We start from the raw sequence: 13,896 nt of genomic DNA, 5'->3' as shown, positions 1-13,896 counted from the left end.
CACATTTATTATCTCACACAGTGCCTGAGAGTCAGGAATCCAGGAGTGGCTTAACTGGATAGTTCTGGCACAGAGTCTCTCATGAGATTGCAGCCAAGCTGTTGACTGAGGTTGCAATCTAAAAGAGCTTAAATATCTGCTTCCAAGCTTATTCATTTGACTGTTGGCAGCAATATTCAGTTCATCACAAAGGCTTCCTTAAGGTTGGTCATGACATGGCTTCCCCCAGAGCAAGTGATCCAAGAGGGAGAAAGTCTACAATGGAAGCTGCTAACTGGGTAGCTTTTGGGGAGATCATACCCCAAGACCAAAGGCCACTGCTAATTCCCTGAAATCCTGGAATCAGACCCTCATCTCCAGGTTGGCTACTCTACCTGAGAATCTACCTGCTATGACTGGGCTGACTACAAGGCCAATGTGGTGAAGGCTGGCTTGGCAGATGACTTTGAAAAGAAGTTTAATGCCCTGAAGATTCTCGTGCCAGAGCATAAATATACTGTCCAGGTGGCTGCTGAAGAAAAAGACGCAAATGCTGTGCTGAGTTTTTGTCTCTCTCAAAGGCCAGGATTAAGAAATATGAGAAAGCTGGTGAAATACACAATTCCATTTGATCAGTAACCATTAAGGCCTTGAATGAAGTCTTCCTAGACACCAAATTAGACAAGAAGTATCCCAACTGGCTTCACCAGCCAACTGAGAATTTATCAATTTGAGTATGGGAGAAAGTGGTGGCCCTCATATTACAAACTCTGGACATTAAAAACAGTTATATTAGGGCTTCCCTGGTGGCGCAGTGGTTGAGAGTCCGCCTGCCGATGCAGGGGACACGGCTTCGTGTCCCAGCCCGGGAGGATCCCACATGCCACGGAGAGGCTGGGCCCGTGAGCCATGGCCACTGAGCCTACGCGTCCAGAGCCTGTGCTCCGCAACGGGAGAGGCCGCAACAGTGAGAGGCCCGTGTATCGCCAAAAAGAAAAAAAAACAGTTATATTAAAAGATAGAAAAGGGGGAGGGGTGAAGGAGGAGAGAAATAGGTGAGGGAGATTAAGAGGCACAAACTTTCAGTTGAAAATTAAAATGAGGGAATTCCCTGGTGGTGCAGTGGTTAAGAATCCGCCTGCTAATGCAGGGGACATGGATTCGATCCCTGGTCCAGGAAGATCCCAAATACCGCAGAGCAACTAAGTCTGAGTGCCACAACTACTAAGCCTGAACTCTAGAGCCCACGAGCCACAACTACTGAGCCCACGTGCCTCAACTACTGAAGCCTGTGCTATGCAACAAGAGAAGCCACCACAATAAGAAGCCCGCTCACTGCAATGAAGAGTGGCCCCCACTCGATGCAACTAGAGAAAGCCCATGTGCAGCAACGAAGACTCAATGCAACCAAAAAAATTAATAAATTTGAAAAAAAATCCATGATTCTATTAAAAAAGAAGGAAATTAAATGAGTCACAGGTATGAAATGTACAGCGTGGGGAATATAATCAGTAATTACATAATATCTTTGTATGGTGACAAATGACAACTAGACTTATCATGGTGATCATTTAAAAATGTATAGGGACTTCCCTGGTGGTCCAGTGGTAAAGAATCCGCCTTCCATCCACTAAGATCAGGAACAAAACAAGGTGGCCCACTCTCACCACTATTATTCAACATTGTTTTGGAAGTTTTAGCCACAGCAATCAGAGAAGAAAAAGAAATAAAAGGAATCCAAATTGGAGAAGAAGTAAAGCTGTCACTGTTTGCAGATGGCATGATACTATACATAGAGAATCCTAAAGATGCTACCAGAAAACGACTAGAGCTAATCAATGAATTTGGTAAAGTAGCAGAATACAAAACTAATGCACAGAAATCTCTTGCATTCCTTTACACTAATGATGAAAAATCTGGAAGTGAAATTAAGGAAACACTCTCTTTTACCATTGCAACAAAAAGAATAAAATACCTAGGAATAAACCTACCTAAGGAGACAAAAGACCTGTATGCAGAAAACTATAAGACACTGAGGAAAGAAATCAAAGATGATACCAATAGATGGAGAGATATACCATGTTCTCGGATTGGAAGAATCAACATTGTGAAAATGACTCTACTCCCCAAAGCAATCTACAGAGTCAATGCAATCCCTATCAAACTATCACTGGCATTTTTCACAGAACTAGAACAAAACATTTCATAATTTGTATGGAAACACAAAAGACCCCGAAAAGGCAAAGCAATCTTGAGAAAGAAAAAAGGAGCTGGAGGAATCAGGCTCCCTGACTTCAGACTATACTACAAAGCTACAGTAATCAAGACAGTATGGTACTGGCACAAAAACAGAAATATAGATCAATGGAACAGGATAGAAAGCCCAGAGATAAACCCATGCACATATGGTTAACTAATCTATGACAAAGGAGGCAAGGATATACAATGGAGAAAAGACAGTCTCTTCAATAAGTGATGCTGGGAAAACTGGACAGCTACATGTGAAAGAATGAAATTAGAACACTCCCTAACACCATACACAAAAATAAACTCAAAATGGATTAAAGATCTAAATGTAAGGCCAGACACTATCAAACTCTTAGAGGAAAACATAGGCAGAACACTCTATGACATATACCACAGCAAGATCCTTTTTGACCCACCTCACAGAGAAATGGAAATAAAAACAAAAATAAACAAATGGGACCTAATGAAAACTAAAAGCTTTTGCACAGCAAAGGAAACCATAAACAAGACGAAAAGACAACCCTCAGAATGGGAAAAAATATTTGCAAATGAAGCAACTAACAAAGGATTAATCTCCAAAATTTACAAGCAGCTCATGCAGCTCAATATCAAAAAAACAAACAACCCAATCCAAAATTGGGCAGAAGACCTAAACAGACATTTCTCCAAAGAAGATATACAGATTGCCAACAAACACATGAAAGAATGCTCAATATCATTAATCATTAGAGAAATGCAAATCAAAACTACAATGAGATATCATCTCACACCTGTCAGAGTGGCCATAATCAAAAAAATCTACAAACAATAGATGCTGGAGACGATGTGGAGAAAAGGGAACCCTCTTGCACTGTCGGTGGGAATGTAAATTGATACAGCCACTATGGAGAACAGTATGCAGGTTCCTTAAAAAACTAAAAATAGAACTACCATATAACCCAGCAACCCCACTACTGGTCATATACCCTGAAAAAACCATAATTCAAAAAGAGTCACTTTGGGGCTTCCCTGGTGGCACAGTGGTTGAGAGTCCGCCTGCCGATGCAGGGGACACGGGCTCGTGCCCCGGTCCGGGAGGATCCCACATGCCACGGAGCAGCTGGGCCCGTGAGCCATGGCCACTGAGCCTGGGCGTCCGGAGCCTGTGCTCTGCAACGTGAGAGGCCACAGCGGTGACAGGCCCGCGTACCGCAAAAAAAAAAAAAAGACTCACGTACCACAATGTTCATTGCAGCTCTATTTACAATAGCCAGGACATGGAAGCAAACAAGTGTCCATCAACAGATGAATGGATAAAGAAGATGTGCCACATATATACAATGGAATATTACTCAGACATAAAAAGAAACGAAATTGAGTTATTTGTAGTGAGGTGGATGGACCTAGAGTCTGTCATACAGAGTGAATTAAGTCAGAAAGAGAAAAACAAATATCGTATGCTAACACATATATATGGAATCTAAAAAAAAACAAAAGTCATGAAGAACCTAGGGGCAGGATGGGAATAAAGACACAGACCTACTACAGAATGGACTTGAGGACATGGGGAGGGGGAAGGGTAAGCTGGGACAAAGTGAGAGAGTGGCATGGACATACATACACTACCAAACATAAAATAGCTAGCTAGTTGGAAGCAGCCACATAGCACAGGGAGATCAGCTTGGTGCTCTGTGACCACCTAGAGGGTTGGGATAGGGAGGGTGGGAGGGAAGGAGACGCAAGAGGGAAGAGATATGGGGATATATGTATATGTATAGCTGATTCACCTTGTTATAAAGCAGAAATTAACACACCACTGTAAAGCAATTATACTCCAATAAAGATGTTAAAAAAAAAAAAAAAGAAGAAAGAAAGAATCTGCCTTCCAATGCAGGGGACGTGGGTTCCATCCCTGGTCAGGGAACTAAGATCCCACATGCCGCAGGGCAACTAAGCCCTCACACCACAACTATTGAGCTCACACACCTCAACAAGAGAGCCCACGTGCGGCAAACTACAGAGCCCATACGCCCTGGAGCCCACGTACCACAACCAGATAGAGAAAACCCGCAGGCCACAACTAGAAAGAAGCCCTCATGCCACAATGAAGAGCCTGTGCCACAACAAAAGATCCCACACGCCTCAATGAAGACCCCATGTGCTGCAACTAAGACACGATGCAGCCAAAAAAATAAATAAATAATAAAATAAATATTTTTAAAAATAAAATGAAAATGTATAGAAATATCAAGCCACTGTGTTATATATCAGGAACTAACATAGTATTGTAGGTCAATTATACTTCAGAAACAAAGAAACAAACTTAGAGAAAAAGAGATCAGATTTGTGGTTACCAGAGGGGCAGGGGAAACTGGATGAAGATGGTCAAAAGGTACAAATTTCCAGTTATAAGATAAATAAGTACTAAGGATGTAATGTACAACAAATGATAAATATAATTAACACTGCTGTATGTTATATATGAAAGTTGTTAAGAGAGTAACTCCTAAGAGTTTGCATCACAAGGAAAAAAATTTTTTTCTATTTCATTGATGTTATTATCTCTATGAGACAATGGATGTTCACTAAACTTACTGTGGTCAGCATTTCATGATGTATAAAAGTCAAATCATTCTGCTGTACACCTTAAACTTACACAGCGCTGTATGTCAATTATATCTCAATAAAAGTGGGAAAAAAAGATAGATACATAGATAGATAGAAAGAAAATCCAGACTCCTAACCATTTCTATAAAAAGTCCTATATAATCAGACCCCTAATTTCTTACAGCTTATCTCTATTACTCTCCTCTTTGCTCATTCTGCCTTAGCAACACCGGCCATCTTTCTGCAACTCACAAATGCCAAGCTCATTTCCAAATTAGGGTTATCATATGGCTTGCTTGATTCATTTAGATCTCTAATTCAAATTTCACTTCCTCAGAGTGCCTTCCCTACGAACACTATCTAAAATAGCCATACACATGACCATCACTCTTCATCAATTTACTCAACTTTATTTTTCTACATACACTTACCATTTAAGTGAAATCATATTTTTCAAAATTTAGCTTTATGGAGGTATAGTTGGTATAAAATAAACTGCACATTTTCAAAGTATACAACTTGATATGTTCTGACCTATGAACACACCCATGAAATCATCACCACAATCAAGATAGTGAACATATCCACCATTCCCAAATGTTTACCAATTTTACTGTTCATCCCAAAGAACCAACTTTGTTTCCATGACTTTCAATATTTTCTGCTTTCTGTTTCATTTGTTTCCTCTCAGATCTTTATTATTCCTTTTATTCTGCTTACTTTGAGTTTAAGTTATCTTCTTTTTCTAGCTTCTTAAGGTAGAAACTGATGTCAGTGATTTGAGACCTTTCTTCTTTTTCAATACAGGCATTTAACACCATAAATTTCCCCCAAGTATGCTTTAGCAACATCCCACATATTTTGATAGGCTGTGTTTTCATTTCATTCAGTTCAAAATACTTTCTAATTTCCCTTCTGATTTCTTCTTTGATCATGAGTTATTGAGGAATATGTTACTTAGTTTCCAAATATTTGGGGATTTTCCAGGTATGTTTCTGGTATTAATTTTTCATCTAAGTCCACTGAGGTTAGAGAATATACTGTGTATGATGTCAATCCTTTTAAATGTATTGAGCCTTGCTTTATGGCTCAGAATATGTCTATCTTGTAAATGTATACTTGAAAAGATTATGTGTTTTGCTGTTATTGGATGCAATGTTCTGTAAATGTCAATGAGGTCAAGTTGGTTGGTGTGTTGTTCAAGTCTTCTATATCTTTGTTGACTTTCTGTCTGCTTGTTCTATCAGTCATTGACAGAGGGATACTGAAATCTCAGACTATTTGGGGATTTGTCTATTTCTCCTTGCAGTTCTATCAGTCTTCATGTATTTTGAAACTCTGTTATTAGGTGCATAAACATTAGGATTGTTATGTCTTCTTGATGAATTGACCCCCTAATCATGATGAAGTGAACTTCTTTATCCCTGGCAACATTCTTTGCTCTGAAATCTGTTTCTTTTTTACTAACTTATTGTCTGTTTCTCTTAGAAAGACAAGTATGATAACTCCAAGGACTGTATCTTGTTTTATATCCCTAGCACCTAGCAGGGTAGCTGGCATTTGGTGTGTACTTAACAAATCTTTGTTAAAGGAAATAGAGAAGGGAAGGAGGGGTTGGAATACATATGCAGATACAGACCTAAGCACTAGGAATAAGTGATGAAAGGGTGCCAGAACACGCTCTGAGGAGCATACATCACAGTGGGTAAAACAAGTAGAGGCAATTTCAAGAGTATGATACGAGCCATGAAAAGGATAAGCACAAGATGCTTTGGAAGATACAGGAGAAACACCTAACTTAGTCTAAGGTGATGAGGGATGGCTTTCTGGGGGAGGCAAAACCAAAGCTAATATCTGAATAGTAGAGTCAACCACAAAAAGAAGGAAGAATGGCCCTCCATAAGAAGATAACAACATAAGGAAAGATATAGGTAAGGGAATATGATGCTGGAGCATAATAAAAGCATGTCAGAACTCTCTCAGAGGGTTCCTAGTCTGTCTAGAAAACATACTGCCCAAGGCCCACAGCACATACCACTGGCTAGTGGGCTATGCTTGCATATGCCCACACACATCCATTCCCAATAATTGAATTGTGTGCTCATTAAGAGTCTCTTAAATTGTTCCTAACCTGCTTCTGCTAGTAGTTCTTGTTATTATGGTTCAATTAGATAGTAATACAAATATAATGAAATCTGAATGCAAAAGAGTTGTTATCTCCATGAGAATCAAGTTGAACGTTTTAAAAAGACTAGATAGAAGAACCAAAAAAAATTGTTCTCATAGTAGGTATGAGGGAGACAACTGTAAAAATTAGGGGTAAAAATGCCAAATTAGAAGACTTCTATTCTAAATGATAAAGCCAATAAAAGTGGGGAAAGGAAAGTGGAAAGACATGTGGTTGGGGTGATGAGCGGGGCCCACAGGGCTTTGTGTGCATCCTAAGGTGTTTGGATTTTATCCTGAGATCAGTGTTAAGCAGGACAGTGACAAAATCAGATTCACATTTCAGAAAGATGGCTCTGACTGCAGAATAAGAAGTAAAGGAGTAAGACTGAACGCAGAAAGACTTGTCAGGAAGCTGTTGAGAGATGACAGTGACCTAAGAGTGATTTTACTATTCTTAAGAACTAACTTTATGGGTTAAATGGCTTTTGTGGGCTTTCTAAGAAACCAACATTGCTGGCAGTTTTCATGGGAAAGTATGTTCCAAAGAACCAATTACATGCCAAGTAGCATATAACCTATTCATGAACTGGGAACTGTTTACAATTTGTTTGCCAATAAAAATGATAACTTCTCCAGAAGTCTCATCTGCTTCCCCAAATTACAATCTTAATCTGGATCATTTCCACTGCAATTGCGAGACCTCCTTCTTAAGCAGAGGGCATCTAAAAAAGGGCTGTTTCTAAATATGATTTTCAAAAATAGATCCCTTTAAATGTTTGTACAAAACAGAGTTAGGCTTTGGCATTTGTGACTGTAAACTACTCTTAGTACCCAAAAAAGAAAACAAGAACACTTACTTCATGAAATACTGCTCCAGAATACGGAGACACTCCCAAGTCCAACAGTGAGAGGCCTTCAACCACTGAAAAGTAAGACATCCAAGTTCACTCTTACTTTAGAGACATACGCAGATTGGCCATAATCCAAAGTGTTAGATACTCCCAGGAACAAGAAGGGCTTCACAGTTTGTCTAACCCCCTTTACCTCATTCCCAGCGAGTGAATTTAAATCTTGATTTCAGATGATGGTCAACTTTTTTTTATACAGAGCATCTCTTTTCATTGTGGGGCAGCACTCATTATGAGAAAATTTTATATTAAACTATAAACTTCCTTCGATCTCCATGTAACTTCCACCCACTCTAAAAAGTGTTTTGTTTGGGAACTCCTTGGCAGTCCAATAGTTAGGACTGGCGCTTTCACTGCCAGGGTCCCAGGTTCAATCCCTGGTCGGGGAACTAAGATCCTGGAAGACACATGGTGTGGCCAAAAAAATAAATTTTTTAAAAAGTGTTTCATTTATATATTTTCTGCCCCATTCCAAAAAAACAATAAGATAACAGGACTTCCCTGATGGCCAATGCAGGGGATGTGGGTTAGATCCCTGGTCCAGGAAGATCCCACATGACTCGGAGCAACTAAGCCCGTGCGCCACAACTACTGAAGCCTACACGCTCTAGGGTCCATGTGCCGCAACTACTGAGCCCGCGCGCCTAGAGCCCGTGCTCCACAGCAAGAGAAGCCACCGCAATGAGAAGCCCTGCATACCACAACGAAGAGTAGTCCCCGCTCACCTCAGCTAGAGAAAGCCCGCGCACAGCAACGAAGACCCAACGCAGCTAAAAATAATAAAAAGAAAAAAAAAGTACCTGTTGCCTGTAGAAAAATTAATACAAATGTCACTCAATCAGCATATGAGAGTGGCTGCCCATTTTCCTTCTCTGTGGACATTTCTCACATCTTCTAATTTGTTATCTTATTGTTTTTATTTATTTATTTTAATATTTTTTATTTTTTATTTATTTATTGAGTTCACACTGATATAAATATAATTGAATAAATAAATATGGGAATTCCCTGGCAGTCCAGGGGTTAGGACTCGGCGCTATCACTGCCGTGACCCAGGTTCAATCCCTGGTAAAAAAAAAAAAGGGCAGAAGAACTAAATAGACATTTTAAATAGACATTAAATAAATAGACATTTTTCTGAAGAGGAAATGCAGATGGCCAACAGGCATATGAAAAGATGCTCAACATGGCTAATCATCAGGGAAATGCAAATCAAAACCACAATGAGATATCACCTCACACCTATCAGAATGGCTATCATCAAAAAGAAAACAAATAACAAATGTTGATAAGGATGTGGAGAAAAGGGAACCCTCCTACACTGTTCGTGGAAATATAAATTGGTGCAGCCACTTTGGAATACAATATGGAGGTTTTTCAAAAAACTAAAAACAGAACTACCATATGACCCAGCAATTCTACTCCTGGGTATATATTTTTTTAAAAAAACAATTAATTGGAAAAGATACACGCACCCAATGTTCATAGCAGCATTATTTACAGTTACCAAGATATGGAAGCAACCTCAGTGTCCATAACAGATGAATGGATAAAGAAGATGTGGTATACGTATATATCCAATGGAATACTACTCAGCCATAAAAAATAATGAAATTTTGCCATTTGCAGCAACATGAATGGACTTGGATGGCATTATGCTAAGTGAAATAAGTCAGAGAAAGACAAATATGATATCACTTATATGTGGAATCTAAAAAAATACAACAAACTAGTGAATATAACAAAAGAGAAGCAGACTCAGAGATACAGAGAACAAACTAGTGGTTATCAGTGGGGAGAGGGAAGGGGGGAGGGGCAATATAGGAGTAGGAGATTAAGAGGTATAAACTATTATGTATAAAATAAGCTATAATATATTCTACAACACAGGGAATATAGCCAATATTTTATAACAACTATAAATAAAGCACAACCTTTAAAAACTGTGAATCACTATATTATATACCTATAAATTATATAATATTATACATCAACTATGTTTCAATAAAGAAAATAAATAAATAAAAATAAAACAAAAAAAAGAAGGAATGAGGGAAATAGAAACGTTGCCATTAGAACACCACAATAATGATTGCTGCAGGGAAGACCAAACTATAAATGCAAAAAGTGGTGGACAAAAAGTTAAAGAGAAACAGGATGTTTACAGAGCCCCAAAGTATATCCCCCAAACGTTTACTACTTAAAAAGGGAAAATAAGGACTTCCCTGGCCATCCAGTGGCTAGGACTTGGTGCTTTCACTGCCTGGGCCTGGGTTCAATCCCTGATCAGGAAACTAAGATCCCACAAGCTGTACAGCATGGCCAAAAAATAAAAATAAAAAGGGAAAATTTCTCAGTGGTGGAGAAACCAGACAGATATGTGTTATACTGTACCATGAATATACAATCAGGAAAATCCAAACTATGGGAAACTCTACAGGTCAAATGGTCTAGGTTCTTAAACAGATAAATACTAAAGAAAAGAATGAGATGGATGGGAAATTTTAAAATTAAGGGAGACTTGAAAGACATACATAAACTTTTTTTGAAGACCATGTCTAAGCTATAGTGTCTAGGGATGCTCATTTGGGTAATAAGACAAAAAGAAAGCAAAGATGTCATTATTATAAAAAACAGAATAATGGTTTACTTATGAGGGGAATGAGAGGCTGTGATTGAGATGGGGTATATGGAAAGGCTTCTAGGAAAAGTGGCAAAGTTCTGATTCTTGACTTGGATGATGGTTACAAAAGTGTTTGCCTTATAATGCACTGTGCAATACACTGCTGTGCGCAGTTTACTAATTCTGTATTTACTTAGCAATAAGTATTTTGTTTTGTTTTTTTTAGTAGCGTTATCAGAAGTGTTCCTCCTGACCCTGACTCTCACAGCTGCATTGGAAACGGGTTTCTAAACAAGCACTCACAGTTTGAGCTCTATCCTGACTCAAGAAGCTAAGTCCATAATAATTCCCAATCTTTAGGTCAAAGGCTGAGGAAACACCAAAATATGACAGAAATGTTCCAAAATTATTCTTGACAAGATAGTATACAGTGAACTCTGGTGGAACAGCCATGCCTAAAGATTGCTAGCTAGTCACATAATATTATTCTCTATGTGACTTTCGGCAAGTAACAATCTCTCTGTACTTTAATTTTCTCATCTATAAAGTGGGGCTAACAATAGTATTTACATCATAAGCCATTGTAGAGGACTTCCCTGGTGGCACAGTGGTTAAGAATCCACCTGCCAATGCAGGAGACACAGGTTTGAGCCCTGGTCCGGGAAGATCCCACATGCTGCGGAGCAACTAAGCCCGTGCGCCACAACTACTGAGCCTGTGCTCTAGAGCCCGCGAGCCGCAATTACTGAGCCTGCGTGCTGCAACTACTGAAGTCCACGCGCGCTAGAGCCCATGCGCTGCAACGAAGAGTAGCCCCTGCTCACCGCACCTACAGAAAGCCCATGCGCAGCAATGAAGACCCAATGCAGCCAAAACTAAAATAAATAAATAAATCTATTTTTTTTAAAAAAGCCATTGTAGAAATTAAATGTTTTTTAACATACCTAAACTGCTTAGAACAGTACCTGGCATGTGGAAAGCATTACATCAGTGTTAGTTATTATTATTTTTATTGGACTGAGAAGCACATTTTGTCAAGCATTTTATCAAGCAAGAAATTTGTATAAATTTTAATTGCACTATCAAATAAACGGATGGATCTTCTGGAATCCAGAAGAAAGCTGGAAACAAGTGGCTTCAAGAAACAATTCAGTTTGTTCAACAAATAATTACACGCAAATATTATATGCAAAGCTCAAATCTAAGCTCTTACCATCACACATATAAATTACAACTATCTTTATTACCATCTGTCAACTGGGAAACCTGGGAAAATTACTTAACTTCTCCAAACCTCAGTTTCTTCATCGGTAAAATGGGGAAAATAACACCATCTAACACACAGAAAAACTGGAGGATAAAATGAGGCTTACCATAGTCTCTGATATATAGTAAGTATTTTTAGGAAACTTAGCTCTAATTATTCATAAAACATCCATTCATTACGCCATTCCAAAATATCTATGGGACAACATCAAAACTCTAGCATTTAAAGTTTGAGGACATGAGGGGGACTTCTGGGGTGCTGGTAATGTTCTGTTTCTTAGTCTGGGTCCTGGCTATATGGGCATATACAGTTTGTAAAAATTCCTTGAGCTCTACACTTATTACATGTCCATACTTCAGGAAGACAGTTTTCAAAAAAAATCTTCAAACTCTGGCCCTAACCTAACCCCCATCCCATTACTCCCCTACTTCGGACATTTCACATCCTTAAACATTTCTTTTTATTTATTTTATTTTTTTTGCGGTACGCGGGCCTCTCACTGTTGTGGCCTCTCCCGTTGTGGAGCACAGGCTCCGGACACGCAGGCTCAGCGGCCATGGCTCACGGGCCCAGCCGCTCTGCGGCATGTGGGATCTTCCCGGACCGGGGCACGAACCCGTGTCTCCTGCATCGGCAGGCGGACTCTCAACCACTGCGCCACCAGGGAAGCCCCCTTCAACATTTCTTGATCCTGTTTATCTTCTACCTGGAACTCCCCTTTTTCTAATCTCCCTTTCCAAACTCTGCATCCTTCAAGAGTTAGCTCGAATTCCACAGCTTTAAGAAGCTGGAAAAGGAGGGGACCTTTTCTTCAGGGTCAGAACTCCAAAGGAGGAACTGGACGTACAAAGGAAGTACATTTTTCACAAATGATTATAATTATTATTATAATTATCTATCTCTCCCACTAGCCTATGGATCTTTGGCCCAAATTCTGTCTCTTTGAGGGCGCCAGCGTAAACAGTGTTTGATGAAGAACTTAAAGAACTATAAAGACACAGTAGGAAAAGATGCACTCAAAGTCCCAGACTGAGAATAAGCTGCTAAGCACGCTCACTCACACACTCTCCTCGCTTAGGCAGGACTGGTCCCCTCACTCGGGCCCCCATCACACACCATCCCACACCCCGGAGGAACATCACATTGCGATCTCGCGCCAAATCCCCCTCCACCCAGCACGCCCTTTCCTCATCCCGACCCGTCCTCAGACCACGCTACTCAGCTCAGGACCCGAGTGGGACACACCCCCTCAGATCGCCACCCCGCAGGTGACCGGCCCCTAGTGCCCCAACCTCACCACACAGTCCCACGCCCACCCCCTTAGCAGCCCGCTCTCAGGCCCCGCCCTCCCGCCCTCTCCTGAGAGAGCGGTCAGTTCCCCCAGAATCTTGAGCTTTGCGGCCACTGCCCCCGCCTCCCATTCACAGAGGCCAGGAGCGCACAGGCGGGGCCTAGCCGCCTACTCGAGCCGGTGGCCTCACCTCTCTTCCAAGAGCTCAGTGGGGACACCACCTCCACCCGCTCCGAGATAAACTCGGCCAGACTGGAGCGGAACAAGGCCGCCCGCACGGTCACTGCCACTACCAGCACCAGGGCCAAGGGAGCCGCCATGATAGCTAGGGCGGCCGCGCAGGCGGGGAGGGAAAAGAGAGGTGGAAGAGCCTCTCGACTTGTGCACCGCCCCGTGTAGTTCCGTGGCCCGGCGCGCCTAGCTGCTGCCGCCGGAGCTGCGAGACTGGGGACTACCACTCCCAGGAGGCCTTGCGGCGAAATAGGGCGGGACGACGGAAAGCGGGGCGACTCGAGCTCGTAGCAAAGTGCTGGGCGACGTCTCCTAAGGTAGCCGGTGAATTGTAAAAGCGCCCAGGAGCCGAAGTGCTGCTGAAAGTAGATAGGTGAAGGCAGTAATCGTTCTAGGATTGTGAGCGAGTTTTAAAGAGATGTTAATTTCACTCCTGTGTGTATGTTTTTAATTTTTCCCTTTTTATGTTTTTAAAAGAGTATTAAATATGTGTTCATTTATTTATCCTACAATTGTTGATAGACTACAAACTATATGCCAGGCACGGTATTGGGTTCTGAGGATACAGTTACAGATTTATTAGCTCTGCGGCCTT

General features: G+C 40.9%; 1 protein-coding gene and 1 pseudogene across 9 annotated transcripts in view; one reads left to right on the top strand and one right to left on the bottom strand.

Moving 5' to 3' along the window:
• PIGU (phosphatidylinositol glycan anchor biosynthesis class U) overlaps positions 1-13,446 on the bottom strand; it is a 127,944-nt gene extending 114,498 nt beyond the window's left edge. For 7 of the 8 annotated variants that reach the window (XM_079946524.1, XM_079946523.1, XM_079946521.1 and 4 more), the window contains exons 1-2: positions 13,261-13,446; positions 7,839-7,903 (exon numbers count right to left, since the gene is read on the bottom strand). In XM_079946524.1, the coding sequence (XP_079802650.1) occupies positions 7,839-7,903; positions 13,261-13,390 (195 nt within the window). In that variant the 5' untranslated portion in view covers positions 13,391-13,446. The remainder of the gene's footprint in view (positions 1-7,838; positions 7,904-13,260) is intronic. The other variant, XM_079946526.1, reaches the window with a different exon arrangement.
• On the top strand, positions 261-874 carry LOC307197989 (ATP synthase subunit d, mitochondrial-like; annotated as a pseudogene). The gene has a single exon. The product of its transcript is annotated as an ATP synthase subunit d, mitochondrial-like (transcript).
• Positions 13,447-13,896: the final 450 nt, after the last annotated feature.

Source organism: Stenella coeruleoalba, assembly GCF_951394435.1.
Source record: "Stenella coeruleoalba genome assembly, chromosome: 15".
Classification (NCBI taxonomy): domain Eukaryota; kingdom Metazoa; phylum Chordata; class Mammalia; order Artiodactyla; family Delphinidae; genus Stenella; species Stenella coeruleoalba.
The sequence above is the reverse complement of the archived record's forward strand: the minus strand, read 5'-3'. Positions and strand labels throughout refer to the sequence as shown.